The following is a 20,168-nucleotide window of genomic DNA, read 5'->3' on the forward strand; positions in this document are numbered from 1 at the left end:
TCACCATGTTGACCAGGATGGTCTCGATCTCTTGACCTCGTGATCCATCTTCTGCTTGATTTAAGCACCCTGGCTGTGTCTGTGCTGCTGGGCCACAGTAGATACTTTGAGGACACTGATTATCATCTTCATCTCTCTCATGGTACTCCTTGATAGCTGGGCTTAACTGTGTCCATCCAAGTCTATAACTGCATTGCTTTCCTCTCACCTAGAGTTTAGGCACCATTGCAGTGGTTTGCAATGTCGAGGTGCTGCCCATTGGTAAGATCCAAGGGCGTTTTTGTTATTGCAAAATTGAGGCATTCCTGAATTGAGGGGAGTGTGTGTGGGGAAATGCCAGGTATACATTTGTCCTGTTAAATGCAGTAGAGACCTCTGTCATGAATCGTCTCAAGGCCCTCTTGGCTTTCCAGTGTCCTGTGTGACATATTTGTGGATTAAAACCTATCTATAACTACCCAAGACTAAACTAATTATAAAAAAAGGTTTTGTTTTTCACAATTTGAACATACACTGAATTTTTCAGAAATGTAACTACTTGTAAATTATGGGGTGATTTTTGTTTTGTTCAGAATGTTTCCAAATATTATTTGTCTTCCTGGGAAGTCACACCACCAGAGCAAATTGTAGAATCCGAGTCCCTAATTCCACACCCAGTGTCAAGTAACAGTCTGCATTTATAACTATCTCATTAGCAGTGATTCTAAGGTTAGGAGCAAGCATTTTAGAGCATGAATATATTGAAACACATTGTTTTTATTATAATTATATTCTTTTGCTTTTTATATTACAGTTACATCATATTGATATTTTAAAATTATGTGGGCAAGGACATTTTATTTATGGATTTCATTTTAGAATTAAGGATATTATAAACATTTATTATAAAAGGAGGGCAATCAAGCTAATGGAGCCCAAAATCCATTCATGCAAATAGTTTTACTGAGGGCCTAGGGTCTGCGTAGAATGCTGGTCTTGATATACAAGAAATTCGATTCCAGCTGGCAGTCCATTTGTTCTCACTTCCTGTAAGAACAGTAAGTCTAGAAGGGCAAAAGACTGAATTATTCTTTTCAATTTGTGTCAAACTTATCCACTAATTCTTACTTCTGTAAGAAGCTGGGTTGTTCACCAGGATCTCCAGGCAACTATTTGCAGTGCATTGGGTTTCAGAGGTAGGCAGGTCTGGCTGCAACCCAGCTGTCGCAGGTAGAGTCTAAGGTGGCTTCCTGGTATTCACACTTGGGGTAATCCCTTTAGTATGGTCAGACCTATGACTTGCTTCTAATGAACAAATAAATGCAGCAAAAGTGATGGGATGTCACATCCATGATTTGGTTACATAAGGTTGTAGCTTCCACTGTGTTAGCTGACTCTTCTTGTCTTCTGCTTGCAAGCTTTGATGAAGCAAGCTGCTATGTTGGAAAGGCCCTCGAAACTAGAAATAGCAGGTGGTCTCCAGCCAGTAGCCAACTGAGGCGCCCAGTCCAAACTTTAAGGAACTGAATTCTGACAACATCAGCATGACCTCAGAGGTGAATCCCTCCCCAGGTGGACGTTCGGGTAAGAACCTAGCTCTGACCAATACCTCAGTTGCAGTCTTGTGAAAGACTCTGAAGCAGAGGACCCAACCAAACTGTGCCAAGATTCCTGACCCCAGAGAGACTGTGGGATAATACATGTGTGAGCTTTTAGCTGCTAAATGTATAATAGTTTGTTATGTAGCAATAGGTAACTAATATACCAGCCAACAAAGTTAATACGATGCAAGAATCACTGCATTAGAACACTTAAGGTGCTCTCGCAGGACAGCCAGCATATAGAGCCTGTGACACAGCATTTCCCAAACTTGTCTATAAAACCTGACTGCTTTTAGCATATTTAGAGGATACCAGAGTACATGCCTGCCTTTAAGCAGGAAAAAAATAATCTTTAGCTGAATTAAATTATTGCAAAACTATGACCAGAAGTTTAATTCTTATCACAGCTAGATTTACTTTTTAAAAAGTAGAAACAGACAAGCAACTTATTGGCTAGTTTTCACAGTATAGATGAAAAACAATTTACGTTTGCTACTATTTCCATTACAAAGCAACTTTCTTACATATTTCATTCTTGGGGCTATATTTGCCATCTCATTTCCATTTTCTGTCCTAGTCAGAAGCAGCAAGGGGCCCTATGCCACCGTCTCTCTGTTCTGTATCCACCACACAACAATCGTTAGTAGTTGCCAGACTGAGCTGCGCCAAGCTTCTCTCCCCCTGAGGACCGGGAAGTTCAGAAAAGAGTTGGGTTAGAAGCCTTCCACTTTCCTCATGGGAAACAATTTTCCCGGCAAATACCTCACATCCTTCAGGGATTAGCTATTTTTTCAGTTGGTGCAAACACAGCCTTTCCCACAGCCTTGAAATGCATTCTCTTCTAAAGAGCACAACACTGTTTAACTCCGTGTATCTGTCCTGCCTGATCCCTTCATACAAGCAATAACCCAGTACTATCTCATTCAGAATGGGTTCTGACCTTAACTTAACATCCAGAACTTCTACATCTAACAGCCACTGGCACACCAACCTGTTTTCAGACTATCTACAGTATCTACTCTACAGAATCCAATGGGAACAGAGGGGTCCGGAGGCAAACCAGCAACTCTTGCCCCTTCCCCCAAAATCAAGTTCCTAAGAACATGATGTGTTTTGACAGTTTCTGATAAAGTTAAACATATATCTACCACAGGACTCAGCAATTCCATTCCTAGATTTCTTTTTTTTTTTGAGACAAAGTCTCGCTCTGTTGCCCAGGTTACAGTGCAATGGTGGATCTCTGCTCACTGCAGTCTCTGCCTCTTGGGTTCAAGTGATTCTCATGCCTCTCCCGAGTAGCTGGGACTAGAGGCATGTGCCACCATGTCTGGCTAATTTTTTTTATTTTTAGTGCAGAAAGGGTTTTACCATGTTGGCCAGGCTGGTCTCAAACTCCTGAGCTCAAGTGATCTGCCTGCCTTGGCCTCCCAAAGTGCTAAGATTACAGGCATAAGCCATCATGCCTGGCCCACTCCTAGATATTTATCTAAGAAATATAAAAATATATGACTGAAAAAAGGACCTGTAAGCATAATAGCATTATTCATAATAGTCCAAAACCCAGATGTCCATCAACAGATGAATGGATAAACTGATTATGAAAAATCCATACAACGGAATACCACTTGGTAATCAAAAGGAGCCAAGTGATATACACAACAATGGATAATCTCAGCAACACTGCGCTGAGCAAAACAAGACTGACAAAGAAAAGTACATAATAAATGATTCCATTGATATGAAACTCTAGAAAAGGCAAAACTAATATATAGTGATAAAAAGCAGGTCAGCTGCCTGAGGCCAAGGGTGGAGAATGAGGATTGCTGAGAGTCACAGGTGATGGAAGCGTTCAGTATCTTGGATTGTGATGGTGGTTACATGAGTTATCCATTTGTCCAAACTCATTGAACTGTACATTTAAAGTGGGTGCATTTATTGTACATAAATCATACCTTGAAATTGTTTAAAAGTATGAAAAAAGTATGGTAATAACCGATAGAGATTGTTCCACTAAAAAAATATGTACATTCAATGGCGGGGCTGAACTTTTTTTAGATTATACAGCTCACTTCTCAGATAGCAATCCCTGGGAAAGACTCTCCTGGGGGTCAGTGAGCTGAAGCACCCATAGAAAGCGTCCTCCTTCACTTTCACCTTCTGGTTTCCACAGACCAGGAGCAGGAGCAGTTCCCTCCTGCTGTCACCAAGGGCAAAAAGACAAGGCTGCCAGAATAAAGCAAAATGCTTCTCTGTCCTCTACTTTCCCTCTCTCAATTGGTGTTCAGACACAGATGCTGTGGTAAACTCTGGTTCTCACTCGTGAGCTCTCTTCTAATCTGGGATCAGCTGCCTCTTGGGCAAACAGTTTTGCTTCCCAGAGCTCTGTCTTCAGGCACTTTTCCAACTCCTCACATTCACCTAGTAGCTTCATGGGCTTTCGAAATCAGAGACATTGAGCTGGAAGGGATTTTAGAGGTGATCCAGTTCCATCCCCTCATTTAGCACATAGAGACACCAATGCCCAGTCACTGAGCTGATACATCTCCCATCTCTGCTCCATCCAGGCTAGCACCATCCAACTGAAATCGCGCAGTCCAACAGGGCAGCAGTGCAGCTATAGAGCACCTGAAATGTGGCTAGTGCTATCAAGGAACTGGTTTTTTGCTTTTTTAAAAAAATTTTGTTTTGTTTTGTTTTGAGATGGAGTTTTGCACTGTTGCCCAGGATGGAATGCAATGGTGCAATCTCGGCTCACTGCAACTTCCGCCTCCTGGGTTCAAATGATTCTCCTGCCTCATCCTCCAGAGTAGCTGGGATTACAGGTGACTGCCACCATGCCCAGCTAATTTTTGTATTTTTAGTGGAGATGAGGTTTCACCATGTTGGCCAGGCTGGTCTCAAACTCCTGACCTCATGATCCACCTGCCTCGGCCTCCCAAAGTGCTGGGATTACAGGCATGAGCCACCACACCTGGTCCTCAAGGAACTGATTTTTAACTTTTATTTACATTTGAACTAATTTTAAATAGCCACACGTGGCTAGTGTCTATCATACTGGATAGCCCAGATGTAGAGTACAGAAATCCAGAGTCCAGAAGTTAGGAGGACCAAACGGTCATCCTGTGTTCACTTCTGCACATCACCCAATTTCACTGGGTGTTAGGATGCTTCTAAGCACTGAGCTCTTCATCTTATTCAAGTTTGTAAATATTTCCTTTTTCTGTTGTTTGATCCTGAGAGACCTACTTGAATTACATATGTATTAGGCCAAAGTTTCTCAAACATCAGTAGGCCATTAAATCAATGTATTGGCTTTAACCAGTATTTTAATAAAAGATTAAATACATTAGGTAAAATATCAGCATGTATCACACTTAAAACGCTGTTTGGTGGAACCTGTGTTTTGGTTTGAGTATGTGGGAGTGTGGGGAGAGGTATAGCGTGGATGTCATAATGTAAAATATATTTCTATGGTAGGTCAAAATTAAAAACGTGTGAAAACTCTAAGATACACTACTAAATCTAGAGGCCCAAGTTAGACCAAACCAGGAGATAATGAATGAACAAGCTTTTCCAGTGCTGTAAGATTCTTTGAATATATTACTCAAAACAAACAAACAGAAAAACTGGTATAAAATGAGGTTGAACTGGCTAATGCAGAAGCACCGTGGGGGTGCTGTGCAGACTCATGCAGCTCATACAGTGAAAAACCTCAAAAATGTTCTTTCTGTAACATCTGATACTGTTTGTTCTTCTGATCCTACTGTCAAGGGTGGTATGCATTTCTCTGTTCTATATGAAAAGAATGTAAAAGAATTTACTTTTGCTTGGGCATAGTATTTCCTTTTATTTAAGTTCAAAAATTCTTTACCAAATCTATTAAAATTTGAAAGACTCTTCAGAACAGGATATGGCATGGTATGTACACTTGATAGATATTTATTATCCCTAGTGTTTATTGTTACAGAGCCAGTTATCAGGGATGCGCCCCTTCAGATCTTGGTACCCCCTACAAGGCTGAGCTGAGGAAAGTCTGGGGCCAGTGAACTTGTTCTCTGATGGTGGGGGTATAAATCTATCCTTTTTTTTTTTTTTTTTTTTTTTGAGACTGAGTCTTGCTCTGTTGCCCAGGCTGGAGTGCAGTGGCCTGATCTTGGCTCACTGCAGCCTCCACCTCCTGGGTTCAAACAATTCTCCTGTCAGCCTTCTGAGTAGCTGGGATTATAGACATGTGTCACCACACCCGGCTAATTTTGTATTTTTAGTAGAGATGGCGTTTCACCATGTTGGCCAGGCTGGTCTCATGAGCCACTGCGCCTGGCCCAATCTATCCTATTTTTAAGGCCTATATCCAGTTTTAGATTCCAGCTGGAAAGGGTAGGGCTAAACCCCTGGAGTGGGGAACTTTTGGGGGAAATTAGGTTAAGAACATCACTCATGCTCAATGTCAAATATCCCTCATCTGTCCCTGAGAGGCCGGGACACACTAGAGTATTAGCAAAACACTCATATATTAACTCATTTAATCCTCACAGCCGTTCTAGGTAATGGGTCTCATTAGCCTCATTTTACAGATAAGGACATGGAGGCACAGAGCGGCCAAGAGACTTGTGCTCATGAAGCGAGTAAATGGTAGAACTGGCTGGCAACCCAGGTGGTTGGCTTTAGTGTCTGCTCGTCATCACCACCTACCTCCCTAGGTTTATGCTTTTTTGTCTCTAACCTATTCAGATGTCCTCCTGGGTGGTAAAAGAAATGGTCAAGAGTTAAAACCTTTTATTAAAAAAATTAAAAGCTGTTATTATTTTACTTTAGTCACTAGTTAGGATTTGGATCCTTGTTAGATGTGCTAAGTCTTCATCTTGCCTGTAGGAGAGAGAGAGATGGGCATAGTTAAAACAACCCACCACAGTCAATAATTAAAAGAAATTGTTTACAACTCACTCAACTTTGCCATCTGGTGGCTAATATTACCATTATTTTTTTTTAATTAAAAAATATGGAATGCTTCATGTTGGAACATCACATTGTGCGTCATCCTTGCACAGAAACTATGCTCGTTTTCTCTGTATTGTTCCAGTTTTAGTACATGTGCTGCCAAGGCAAGCACGGGGGCTGACATTAAATCCCAGTCTCTGATAGGCTTATTTATTTATTTATGCACCTACTCAAGAAATGTGTTCTTTGCAGCTTGGGAAGCATCATATGTATTCACACCAGTCCTTGGAAAGGAGGTAAGTCCAGCACACCTCCCTCTGTAAAGGGAAAGGTTCAGAGCACGGTTTGCTATTAAGAAAATGAGCATGAATGGGGGGGAAAAAACTAGAAAACTGAGCAATAGACAAAATCCTAATTGTATTTACCATATACATGGCCACACCCTACTGTGCTACTACAAGATGGTGGCCCATGGCCATTCTTCTCGCTGCCAGCACAGACCAGAGCCCCGGGCTGAGGCTCTGTCCCTATCTGCCTCCTTGGCAGTTACGCCTTGGTTCTCCATTTGAAAACTACAAACTTCAGAGCCCAAAGGAATGTTAGAAGCCAGTTGCCTCAATCCCTTCAATTTACAGCAGAGGTCAACTGGAGATCATAAGCGTGTAAGGCAGGGGAAAAAGAAGCTGGAATGTCAGTGAGAATCTGTGGGCACTTCTGTCCCATTTCAGAATGGAAGCCTCTTCCACGTTGACTTTTGACTTTTCTCCACTTTGCAAACTTCCCATAGTGTGATTCTATTAATTAGTAGTCTAAAACATAGTCAGTTACTGTTCACTTCTCCTCCAGATACCACATGGTTCCCAGTATCCCTAAAGACTACATTAGCTTCAAGTCATCTTGAGTTCCCCTAAACATTCCTTTTCTTCCCATTAACCCTCATTTATTTCAGTTTATGGAAAGAGGACCATGCCCATTAGCTCAGGTGAACTGGAAAACACAATCTCTCTATTTATATCAAGAGCACAGGTGTATTGGGCCAGCGCTGTTCTAAGAGTTTTAGAGCTCTTAGACATAAAACTCAGCTAACCCTCAAAACAATCCTGCAAGGCAGGTACCATCATGATTCCCATGATAAAGATGAGAAAACCAAGGAATGGAAAAGTTATGGACATGTCCCACAACCAGTAAGCATTGTTAGGGACCAAGAAGTTCCACAGTGACTAGTTTCCTGATGACCTGTTTCTGTCTCTTTGGTGCCCAATCATTTCATTTTTGATGAAAAGCCACAAGTCAACTGCTTGGGTCACACACAGTTCTGAAAGTCCTATACTGTTCTGGGTTCCCAGGCACGGAGCTCCAGACTGCTCAGGAAGAGATTATGATTCTTCCGCCTGCCAGCACTACTGGACATCCCTTCTCAGTGCTTCTAGTGCCAGCCTTCTCATCCCAATTCGCTATTCTCCATTGTTATCCCTAATCCATTGTGTGTTGGGAAATCAAACCGCTCAGCAATGACATTCTGAATTAAAAAAAAAAAATACATGTGTAATAAATACCTATTAGCTTCATCTCTTTCTGACTTGTAGCTCCAGCTTTAAAAACTAAATTGGAAATCATGGCAGAGAGACCCTGGGGGAATTTGGGAGGGGCACTTTACCATCAGGAAAGGGCATGGACTTTAGCACAAAGCCTCAGCAGCAGCTAAGCTAACTCATCAGAGGCTTTCCTCAGTCTTCCAGGGGTTTAAGTTCTGGGCAGCTGCCTGGAGAGGGCCTGCTGGATAACTGAGGTGTTTACCTGCAGAGTCTCATTGCATTCACGTGGCCCTAGGAAGAAAGGAATGGGCGCTGCATTTCCAAAGAAGATGCCCAGATGAAATCCATATCCATGAGGTTTCCTTGAAGGAAGACATTTTTAAAATTTGACCCCAGAGACTCTCTAGACTCAGAAAGCATTTCTTGGTGACTAGGGACTTAGTTTCCTTTCATAAGCTGCTCAGCCTAAGAGAAAACCTCAGCAGGTGCACACATGCTTTCCTTCACTTGAGGAGCTCAGCCTCCATGCTGGCTGGAGGAAGAGGACATTTGTCTTGACCCAGTCATATGCCAACTGGTTCCTCTCTGGGCCCAGAGAAGCATTTCTGAGATAGTCACACTAGGCTAGGCATGTGACATTACTAAGGCATGTTGACTTGGGGAAAGGTTAGGAGAAATAGAGCCCTGCACTGTGGGGTAGAAGACCCACAGTCCTAATCTTTTCTTTATAAGCCACTCCATGGCCTTGAGCAAATCGCTTAATCTCTGTCTCAGTTTCCTCAGTCGTAAAATAGGATATACCACCTGCCCTACCTTTATCTGTGAGCTGCTGGATTAGATGAAGTTGGCTGCTGGAAGAATTGTGAAACACAACCTATCCCCAACAAGCCATAACAAAGCCTCACTTAGCCCTCCCATGCAGGTGCAGCCCAAGTCATTGAAAAGTTGCCCCCACACTGCTAAGCTATGACGCTGGGTCACCATTCATGTCAGAAGCAGGAGCTGAAGGGGCTTGGGTCTCAAACTAGAAAGCCATGATCAGGAAACAAGAAGTCCCTTCTGGGGCTGGAGGTAATGAGGTACCCCCTATCACCACTGGCCTCTCTTCTGGAGATAAAAGATCCTATTGAGGCTCCCGGTGTGAACCACGAGCAGAGCAGAGCTGGACATCCATTCTCCCTCCCTGGGCTACAGACCCCTGCAAAGAATAATCCTTTAACCCCATAATTGCCTTCCCTCCCTGAGAGAGCTGACCGACATCCTGCAGGTAATAAGCTAAAGGTGTTCTCAACCTCAGGAGACTTCAGCACTCACCTAAAAGTTAGTTCCCAAACTTAAGAAGTGTCTGGACTCCAAATATCAAGCTGCCAGTCACAGAACAAGGGCTGTGATCTAGACCAGCCTGGGCAGCATAGTGAGACCCCATCTCTTAAAGAATTTAAAAAGTTAACCAGGTGTGGTGGTGTGCACCTGTAATCTTAGCTACTCTGGAGACTGAGGCAGGAGGATCACTGGAGCCTAGGAGTTCAAAGACACAATGAGCTAGGATCCCAACACTGCATCCAGTTGGGGCAACAAAGCAAGACCCAGACTCTTAAAAAAAAAAAAAAAAAAAAAAAATGATCCCCTTAAAGACCTAATAGGCCACCACTACCTGCCCTTTTGGCAAGAACTTTTGGTCTCCCTCATGAGTGTTTTGTTTGTTTGTTTGTTTTAAATACAGATTTTCTAGATTTTTGTTGTTTTAAATAAACAATCTCTCACTTAAGTGCAGACAGCCATCACATTTTCCAGAGGGAGAAATGGAAACAGTGGAAAGGCAAGTCACTTCGCCCAGGGTTTGCTGTTTTTCACAACCTCACAATGAGGAGCTTTGCCTCAATAACTCAAGTCAAAATATATTAATGACTCCAAGGCTCAGAATCCAAAATCATCAGAAACCTGGAGAGGGAGCCAGCTGGACTCCTCACTCAACTGAACCTGGTTAGATCAGTAAATGCCTCCAGGCTGCGGCTTTCCCATTTGTGAACTTTGGGCTAATGAAGAGACCAGGAGAGACAGAGGCTTTGGATAAGTCCCAGAAAAGGATACTACATCATCTCAAAGGATGAACTGCAACTTCCAAGAATCACAAAAAGCACGCAAAGCTAAGTGAAGATGCTTCTCTCCCTCCCCTCTAGAACTCATACCTTCGCACAAAGAAAGGCCTTTAAAACACAACACTCTACAGTGGTGTTTACTAGGGTGGACAGCAACCTGTCCCGAGCCCTCAGGAGAGGCATATTTCTGGGCAATCCGCCTCACTCAACTAATCCCAGCCCTACTATCTGTGGGTCCCCTGATAACTGCAGAAAATTGCCAACTTCCTTCGCGGCCATGGACTGTAACAGAGAAGGTTAATAGGTTGCAAGTTGGATGTCCTACAGGCAAAACGTAACCAGTTCTCCCAGAAGCTTGTAGGCACCACGTGGGAGAAAATAGGGCGAAGCCACTGGGGCGTGGTCGGAACATTTTTACCGGGGAGAGCAGCGCGAGAGTATAAGGAGTAAAGAACAGGTGGGGCGGCTGGCTCTTTCCTAACACACGCCCACCTAACGGTAGAAACTGGTGCTTGCTCAAAGATGCAGCCCTGCTCTTTCGATTGTGCGGTGAGCCCCAGCTGTTTGCAAAGGTGTGGTCAGTACGCAAACACTCCATAAGTCATTTTGAGATTTTTAAAACGTTAAACGCCACCAGCAACCAACTAAGAATTAACACTTGGGAGTATATGAACATATGTGTGTATAAACTGGAGGGCATCCGAGATCTGGCGTCTCCCACTGAGCCCTGGGCGAGGTGGAGAGCGTTACCTGGCCAGGTCGAGGAAAGAGTCCACCGTCTCTTTGGGGACGGGAGGAGGCCCTGAGTCCTCCAGCCCCAGGTCGCTGGACTGAAGGGTCTGCGCACCGGACCCCGGCTTGATGATGAATGCCAAGGCCACAGCGAGCGCAGAGGCACTCAGTGTGGTGAGGCCAAAGTAGGCGACGGCGATGCCGCCCAGACGCCCGAGGGCGCTGGCGTCGAGGGAGGCGGCGCCCGACACCAGGCTGCAGACCACCAGCGGCAGGATGATCATGCGCAGCATGCGGAGCAGCATCTCGCCCGGGAATGCCAGGTAGGTGACCTGCGTGCGGGTCAGGCTGAGCTCGCGCAGCGCCGCGCCCAGGCCCGCGCCCGCCAGCACCCCGGACACGGTGAGCAGCACCAGAGCTTGGCGCCGCAGGAAGCCCGCACAACGCCCGGCGCGTCCCGCCGCGGTCCCCGGAGCTCCAGGCCCGGCCGCAGGCCCCGCCTGGGCGCTGTCGAGGTAACCGTTGGTCTCGTTGCTCTTCTCCATGGCGCTGCACGCCGCTCCCAGCTAGAGGTGGCAGGGTACGTGGGCTCTGGCAAAACACGGGCTCCCAATGAATGGGTCGGTCGGCGATGGGGAGATCGGCCACTGAGCCCCGCAGGTTCTGGGAAGCGGCCCCCGGGGTCTCCCGGCCTGGAGCAGGACCAGGTGCGAGAAGGGCGACGAGAGGCGCGGAGTGAGTGCTGGAGCCACCGGCGGAGAGGGTTGCGCCGCGCCCAGCCTCCCCGGAGCAGCCGCAGGCTGGAGATGATGCAAGCTGAAGCCGTGAGCGCGGACGCAGACCGGGAAGGAGGAGGGAGGGGGAGCGGCCCGAGTCCGCCCCCTTCACGCCCGCCGTCCCGCCCCCCGCGACGCTGGCCAATCACAGCCCGGGAGCCGCCGCCTGGCCCCACCCGGCTCTCCGGTGCCGGGAGGGGGCGGGTGGTCTGGAGGCTCCTCCGGAGGCCGCGGGGACGCCGGGGCACGAGGGGCCGGCCAATCCCAGAGCCAACAGCCACCTCCCCGCCCAGCTAACAGAGGCCGGCTCGGGGCGACCACAGGGAGGCGCGGGCTGAAGGACCGCCCGGGCTCGTAGGCACCTGCTGGGCCCTCTCCAGAGGCCGGGATCTGAGTCCTCCGAGCCTGAGTGCCCGGGATAACGTGGAACGCGGCGGCGTTCCTCCTCCTGGAGATTGGGGGAGGGTCTCTTTCTCCTGGGAGGTGCTTTTGCCCCCGCGCCGCCCACACTCTTTTACAGAGCTCGCCTGCCTCTCCCACCAAGGAGGGGTCCCTGGGCAGTCCTGCCGCCGCGTCTCCTGCGGAAAATCCTTTCCTTCAGGGGTGCTGAGGGGCTTGAGTAGTACAGCACACCATGGTACCCAGCACGGTCCTGCCCTGAGACAAAGGACGAACGGGACGATGGATGAAATGGATGAATGAGAGGAGCCTTAGCACGTGCTTATTAGGGCGCCAACACAGCCGTACCGCGACAAAGGGGGCTCGCGGTGCCACCAAACCCGGTGCGCCTGGGCCGCGCCACTGAGCGCACCGGGGTGCTCCTGGGTGTGTGTCCTGGGGCTACCAGGATGGGGCTGGGTCACCCGCCCAGCAGCTGTCTGCGGTATGGGGGTGGAAGACTCAAAGCTCTTCTAGAAGCAGCAGCTGTCACGCCACCACTTCCAGTTGGTTTCTGCCACGTAACCTAAGCTGAAACACAAGCCACTGGATTTTAACCTCTTCCATCCCCAGGCCCGAGCCCTGGCGTGAAAACAGCGCAGACGGCGGTTTGGCCAGTCTGAAGGCTTCCTCATTGTTCACGTTCTATGGATTTCCTCTTTATTTCATCTTTTATTTGATATCTGATTTGGCCATGGGAGTTATAAGGGAAACTTCTGCTGAGTCCTTTTACTATGTCACAGTTATTATATTATTCTGCTTTTGAAAAGAATTGTTCTTTAAAGGCGTCTTTTTCCCTCCTCCCTCCCTCCCTCCCTCCCTCCCTCCCTCCTTCCTTCCCTCCCTCCTTCCTTCCCTCCCTCCTTCCCTCCTTCCCTCCTTCCCTCCTTCCTTCTCTCTTTCCCTCTTTCCCTTTCTTTTCTTTCTTTCTTCTCTTTCTGGGACAAGGTCTTGCTATGCTGTCCAGACTGGTCTTCCAATTCCTGGGCTTATGGGATCCTCCTTAGTAGCTGGCACCAGCCACTGTGCCAGGCAAGGGGCGACTTAAGTGTGGGTAACCTCAATTAAGGAGGAAGGCAATTTACTATAGATTTCTTGCTAAAAAGGATGTCATCTTAAAACATGTCATCATGACAGATGTTTGTGCAAATCAAAATGTCTTCATAAGGAACTTTAAGGAGCTGTCCAAATTTTGAGACAGTGAGTGTATGTCATTGCTTGGAGCTAGCCAGCTATTGGCTAGAACTTGTAGGGGTGTGTGTGGAGGGGGAGGGGTGGCGTAGTGTCAGATGAAGAGCTGCACATATTTGTATCTGGCTTTCCAGAATGCAGTTCATTTCTCTATGTGCACTGAAGAAAGAGTAATTTCTACAGACACACACCATGTTTTGTCAGTCAGCCCTTCCCTTTGTTTTGGCTACCATGTTTATGCAAAGACTCTTAAATCATGCTCCAGAAATGTGCCTCCAACTTCCTGTTTTACATCTCCACCTGAATATCCTGCAGGCATCCCAACTTGAAATGTTCGAAACCAAATTCATGGTTACCTTCCTCATGCCTGATCATCCTTCTACTCCCCTATTTCTGTTAAAACATAATTGATGTCCCAGTCACCTCTGTGTGAAACTTCAAACTGAGCTTTGATTCTTTCCTCTGTAGTGCCTTCTCTCATCTAATCAATTGCTAAGTCCCACAGAGTTTCCTTTCACAATATTTATCACATCTGCTCATCTCATCTCTTCCCACTGCTACCACACTGGCTCAGTTCTTATTTCCTCACTTCTTATCGGTGCTATTGAAATGTTCTCCTAATTAGTCTTCCCATCTCCATTGCTCCTCTTGTTCCAGCCATCCTGTATTTTGCTTTGCCCCGGGCTAATCTTTCTAATGAGTAATATACATGTTAGGATAAGATTCAGCTTTCATCCAGCAGAAAAGAAGGAGCGACGAGGGCCTGCCTTCTTCCTTTGTAAACACTTCCTAAAAATCACACACATTATTTCTCTTATATTTCACTGATAAGAATTTAGTCAAATGACCATACCTTCCTGCAAGAAAAGTTAGGGAATGTAATTTTTGTTTCACACAGGCATGAACCCAGTTAAAAAATTGGAGCTTCTGTTACTAAAGGAGCACAGAAAAATGATATTGGAGGACAACTTCATATCACTTCTTGATCAAAAGCTTTCAGTGGCTCCCACTGAATTAAGAATGTGTTCCTCATCCTGGCATTCAAGACCTACCATGATCTGGCATCAGCCTGATCTCCAGCCTTGTGCCTTCAAGACCTCCTGCAAAAATGGGACTGTGTGCTGCTTCCACATTGTTTTGCCCTCCATCCAGTCCCAGTTTAGATACCACATTCCTCCCATAGCCTTTCTGAATCCCCGTTGCACCAACTGTGCTTGCTGCCTGTGGCTTTTTGTGCTGTACCTGTGCACTCCAAAGCTGCAATAATAGTCAACCCTCAACTGGAAGTGGGGAACTCCCTGAACTATTTAGCCATAGTGTGGTGCTAAGCGTGAGAGCACTGTTAGGGGGTGCCTTATACTATGCCACATGTGTCTGTCATTGAATTAGCAATAACTCTCCTTAGGAAGGAGCTGGACTCTTGAGGGCTTTTTATCTCTAGAGGGTTGCCCTGTAGCCACTCTGCCATGTTGTGAGGCAAACTAAGAAACAGGTGTCCTGGCCTCAACAACATTTGGGGGTGTTACCATATCTATGAAAGGGTTTCACTTTCTGCCACTTTTTTCTCTCTTAGTTCTTCTCCTTTTGCATTTTTTTGTCTTTTCATAATTTTACATGCCTCCTGTTTATAGGTATTTTGTGCAAAAAAAAGTTGATTCCTGTGTTAGACACCTTCCCCCACAGTACTTACATGTGTTCTCCCTGGTTTCTAGGTGCATAAGTACTGAATTATAGCAATGCCTTACAAGTGATCCAGCCTGACGGCATTACCACCACTGTCATCTGATCCCATGATAGGCTAGAGTATTGTTCAGCAAAAATTTTTTCCCTTCTTTCTCCCACTTAGATAGGAGTTTACTTACCCCATTGCCTTTGAGGTTGGCCATGTGGCTCCTTGGCTAGTGGACAAAGTGGATGTGATGCAAGCAAAGGCATCGAAATGTTTTCACACAATTGCACAGGGACTCCTGCATACATGTGACCCAGCATGCCTTGGATAGATGCTGCCCTTTCAGCCTGGCACCAGAACAAAGAAAGGAGTGTGTCTGAATTTAGCCTGCATCCCTGACTAAACTCGGCTGCCTCATAGCCTAAAGGAGAACACCCCAGTCAACCCATAGACCCATGCATGAGAAAAATAAATGCTCATTGAAACCCACTGAGTTCTGGAGTCATGTGTTATTCTCGAGTACTGTATTATTGTAGCAATAGCTGAGTAATATGAATGCTGTCTTCAACATCTGTTTCAATGATCTATTACTGCGTAACAAACCAGCCTAAACCATGCTGGCATAAAACAACAGCCACCTCAAAAAGAAATGGCATAAAATGACCACCAATTTTTTATGCTCATGATTTTATAGGCCAGAAATTCAGACAGGGGATAACAGAAGGTCTCCTTTCTGTTCCACAATGACCCCAAGCTGGAGTGGCTTAACGGCTAGAAATGGCTAGGACACCTCATTTGGGCTCCTCTGTCTGTGGCCTAGGTTTTGGCTATCTTTTAGGATCCTCAGTTCTTTCCTGCATTGCATCTGTTGAATCTGGAATGTCCAAGATGCCTCTTTCATTCATACAACTGGCACCTTGTCTAGCGGGTTTGGATCCATTCAGGCTAGCTGGGCATCTCTCGCTCTCTCACTGTGACTAGTGTGAGTTTCCTCACAGTATGACAATCTTGGTGAAGTCAAATCTCTTGTGTAGTGATTGACTTCCTCCAGACTGAATGTCTAAATGTAGGTAGGAGCTGCAAGACTTCTTCTGACCTAGCCTCAGAAGTCCCAGAACATTACTTCCTTCTCATTCTGTCACTCAAGCAAATCATTAAGGCCAGCCCAAATTCAAAGGAGCAGAATTAGACCCCACCACTCAATGGTGGGAATAATCAAGAATTTGCAGCCATCTTCAATCCACAGTAACATTCCTGCTTAGTACTCGTGTTTTGTGGGCCAGAGCAGTACATATAGGTCACTACTTGCCCTAGCTCTGGTGACTCTGTAGACAACTCTATTAGCAATTTGCTTTGGACAGTCTTTTAATAAATGGTGCTGGGAAAACTAGATGCCCATATGCAGAAGAATGCAATTAAACCCTCATCTCGGCCGGGCATGGTGGCTCACGCCTGTAATCCCAGCACTTGGGAGGCCGAGGTGAGTGGCTCATCTGAGGTCAGGAGTTCCAGACCAGCCTGACCAACGTGGAGAAACCCCATCTCTACTGAAAGTACAAAATTAGCCAGGCATGGTGGCGCATGCCTGTAATCCCAGCTACTGGGCAGGCTGAGACAGGATAAATCATCTCAACCTGGGAGGTGAAGGTTGCGGTGAGCTGAGATTGTGCCATTGCACTCCAGCCTGGGCAACAAGAGTGAAACTCCATCTCAAAAAAATAAATAAAATAAAAAACCCTCATCTCACACCATATACAAAAATCAACTCAAAGTGGATTAAAAACTTAAATATAAGACCTGAAACTGTAAACCTACTAGAAGAAAATATAGGAGAAAAGCATCATGACATTGGTATGAAAAATGATTTTTTAAAAAATATGACCCCAAATCACAGGCAACAAAAGGAAAAACAGACAAATGGGATTACATCACACTAAAAAGCTCTGCAGAGCAAAGGAAGCAATCAACAGAAGGAAGAGACAACCTACAGAGTGGGAGAATATATTTGCAAACCAGACATCTGATAAGGGGTTTATATCCAAAATATATAAGGAACCCAAACAATTCAATAGAAAGAAAACAACCCAATTTTAAAAATGGGCAAAGGACTTGAATAGATATATCTCAAAAGAAGGCAAACAAATAGCCAATAAGTATATAAAAAATGTTCAGCATCACTGATTATCAGGGAAATGCAAGTTAAAACCACAATGAGATATCACCTGACACCTATCAGAGTGACTGTTAATAAAAAGAAGAAAGCTAACGAATGTTGGAGAGGTGATGTGGAGAAAGGAGAATGCTTGCACACCGTTGGTGGGAATGTAGATTAGTACAGCCATTATGGAAAACAGTATGGAAGTTCCTCAAAAAATTAGAGTTGAAACTATCAGATGATCCAGCAATCCCTGGATGTATATCCAAAGGATATGAAATCAGTATGTGGAAGAGATATCTGCACTCCCATGTTCATTGCCGCACTATTCACAATAGCCAAGATATGAAAACAACCTCACTGTCCATCAAAGGATGAATGAATAAAGAAAATATGGTAGATAAACACAATGGAATATGATTCAGCCTTTAAAAAGAAGGAAATCCTGTCATTTACAATAACGTGGATCAATCTGAAGGATATTTTGTTAAGCCAGGCACAGAAAGCAAACCATATGATCTCACTTATATGTGGATTTATTATACAAAAGTAGAACTCATTGAAAGAGAAAGTAGAAAGGTAGTTATCAGAGGCTGGCAATTGGGGGGATTGAAGATATGTTGGTCAAAGGAAACAAAATTTCAATTAGGAGGAATACGTTCAAGAGATCTATTGTACATGATGGTGACTGTAGATAATAGCAATATATTGCGTACTTGAAAGTTGCTGAGAGAGTAGTTTTAAAGAGTTCTTACCACAAAAAATGAGTATTGGTGGCAATGTGCATGTTAAATAATTTAGCCATTCTACAATGTATACATATATCAAAACATCATGTTTTACACCATAAATACATATAATTTATAAAATAAAAGGAAGTTCTTTTGGCATGTGCCGGGAACTCTCGACCAGCAAGAGAATTCCAACCTGAGTGGGGCATGCGCAAGAAGAAAAGGAGACAGGAAAGCGGGGTCAGGAGGGTTGAGGAGTCAGTGCTCCAACAACAACTTTATTGCTCAGAGACTCAGCATATATACATTTTCCAAGAAGAAGAAGTAGATAAATCACGTGCCACTCACAATATAGATGACAGGTGCACAATCAGTAATCCTAAAGGGTAATGATTATTTTTGGAGCTTGCGCAAGGACATAGTTCCTCATGGCCACCTTGTTCCTTATAACCACACTGTTCCTCAAGAATGCACGTCCATCTGGTTATCTTTTAACTAGATTCTCCTTTGTTCTCCTAATCCCTTCATCTCAAGCTCCCTTCACTTGGGGACTCTGCATCTGGGCTCAACCACCAGTATTGTGAAACTCGCTTTGCAAGCATTCACACGGGAGGACTCCCAACAGGCATGATTTAGTCATGTTCTTAAAACCATGACTGCGTCACCCATCATGAAAGAGACTCAGTTTCCCTCATTAAAGAATGGCTATAGATTTTTTACTTACAGAGTTATAATAACAGTTTTATTCCTGTCTTGTCAAAGCGACTGCCACTCCCGATATACTTATGTATCCAAGAATAGTGTATTGTACTCACATGCCAGCTCCTGCTAGCAAAGAGGTTGTGTCAGCTCTATCTTCACTTCTGATGGTCATTACATGTTTTTCACATTATTTCACTAGAGTCACCAGGAACATCACTAGAATGACAGAGCAGGAATTATTTTCTGCCATGAATGGACTGAAAAAAGAAAATTATATCCTTCATCACAGGCAAATTTGGGTTCTGGAGTACTTTTTACTTTTTCTAAGAGACATCAGATAGTTTAACTAACAATTACATTTTAAAAGGTTGAATGCTAGTTTAGTTCTTTCCGTATCAGCAAAACACAACTTTGTAGGAAGTACAATGTGATTTTTTTTAAAAGAGTATTTGCTCTATCCAAATAGATCTGAGTACTTAGCAAACAGAGCAAGAAAAGAGAAGATCCAAAGTAACAAATAAATTCTTTTTCTTCTGTGGTGAACAACTTAGTATACAGTGGCATACTGGTATCAAAGTACTGATGACTTTGTAATTGGTAATCCTTTCCCTAGGTTCCCCTCAGTCTCATCCCTACCAATCAAAAAAAAAAAAAAAAAAAAGAGAGAGAGAGAGAGAAAAGGGGCCATAGAAATGCCCCTAGAACCAAAAGGTCAGGCACAGGCTCAGATAAACAATTTGAGTCAATACTAAAAAAGGAATTTGGTCAGAGTGGGAGTAAAAGTCAGAATGAAACTGAAGTAAGATGTCTGTCTCTATAGTTTTGGAGACTAGCTAAAGATATAATAATTGACATTTTCTTTGTAGAGGGGTCTGGTGAAATAAGAGTACTGAAGAAGACAAGCTAGAAGATGGGAACACCAGTTAGTTTGGTGTCTGTGTTTTGTGGGTGGCAGTTCTAAGGCTAGGGATTTAATTCAACAACACAACCAGGTGTTTACGTAGTTTCTTACTAAGAATAAATCACTCTGCAAGGCTCAAATAAAGTGAACACAAAACTGAGGAGTAAGAATTACTTGAGCAGCTGATAAAATGCATTTTCCCAAGCCTGGAGCAGGGCCTTGGAACCTGCATTTCAACAAGCCAGTCCCTCCCTGACCCTATTATTCAATCAAGAAGAATGTAAAAGGGCATTGAATTAAGAGTTCAACATTAAAGACCAAAATAAGATCTAGAGCTAGGCCTTTAAAGACTGCCAATCAAGTCCTTCCAACTAAGTACAATACTAAGAGGTGAGAAGCTGGTGGAATTAGATGAGAGGGGGATTGGAAAGGGTGGAAAAGAAATGGGTATCAATTAGTGTGAGTTATAGTTCTCCCAAGAATTTATTGTGTTTTGCATAAGAATTCACTGAAGTGGGCTAAAGTGTATTTGGGGAAAAATATATGGACTCCTGAAAAGATAACTAATCTTACAAGTAGAACTCAGAGCTCAGGCTTAGCTCTCATCTGAGTCACCTAGAAAGAATTTGAAAAGGCCAGATTCCAGGGCTCTACCCTGGAAATTTTGTTTCTGTACTCTAGGGTAGGATCCAAGCATTTATATATATTTTGTTCTTCCAGT

At 44.6% G+C, this 20,168-nt stretch overlaps 1 protein-coding gene and 1 pseudogene across 3 annotated transcripts in view; both read right to left on the bottom strand.

Annotated features, from left to right (window-relative positions):
- Positions 1–11,784, bottom strand: part of SLC1A4 (solute carrier family 1 member 4) — a 31,355-nt gene extending 19,571 nt beyond the window's left edge. For 2 of the 3 annotated variants that reach the window (XM_032291951.1, XM_032291948.1), the window contains exon 1: positions 10,903–11,784. In XM_032291951.1, the coding sequence (XP_032147842.1) occupies positions 10,903–11,429 (527 nt within the window). In that variant the 5' untranslated portion in view covers positions 11,430–11,784. The remainder of the gene's footprint in view (positions 1–10,902) is intronic. The other variant, XM_032291950.1, reaches the window with a different exon arrangement.
- On the bottom strand, positions 6,574–6,690 carry LOC116560729 (annotated as a pseudogene).
- Positions 11,785–20,168: the final 8,384 nt, after the last annotated feature.

This window comes from Sapajus apella, unplaced genomic scaffold, assembly GCF_009761245.1.
Source record: "Sapajus apella isolate SASKATOON/1434 unplaced genomic scaffold, GSC_monkey_1.0 scaffold26, whole genome shotgun sequence".
Taxonomy (NCBI): Eukaryota; Metazoa; Chordata; class Mammalia; order Primates; family Cebidae; genus Sapajus; species Sapajus apella.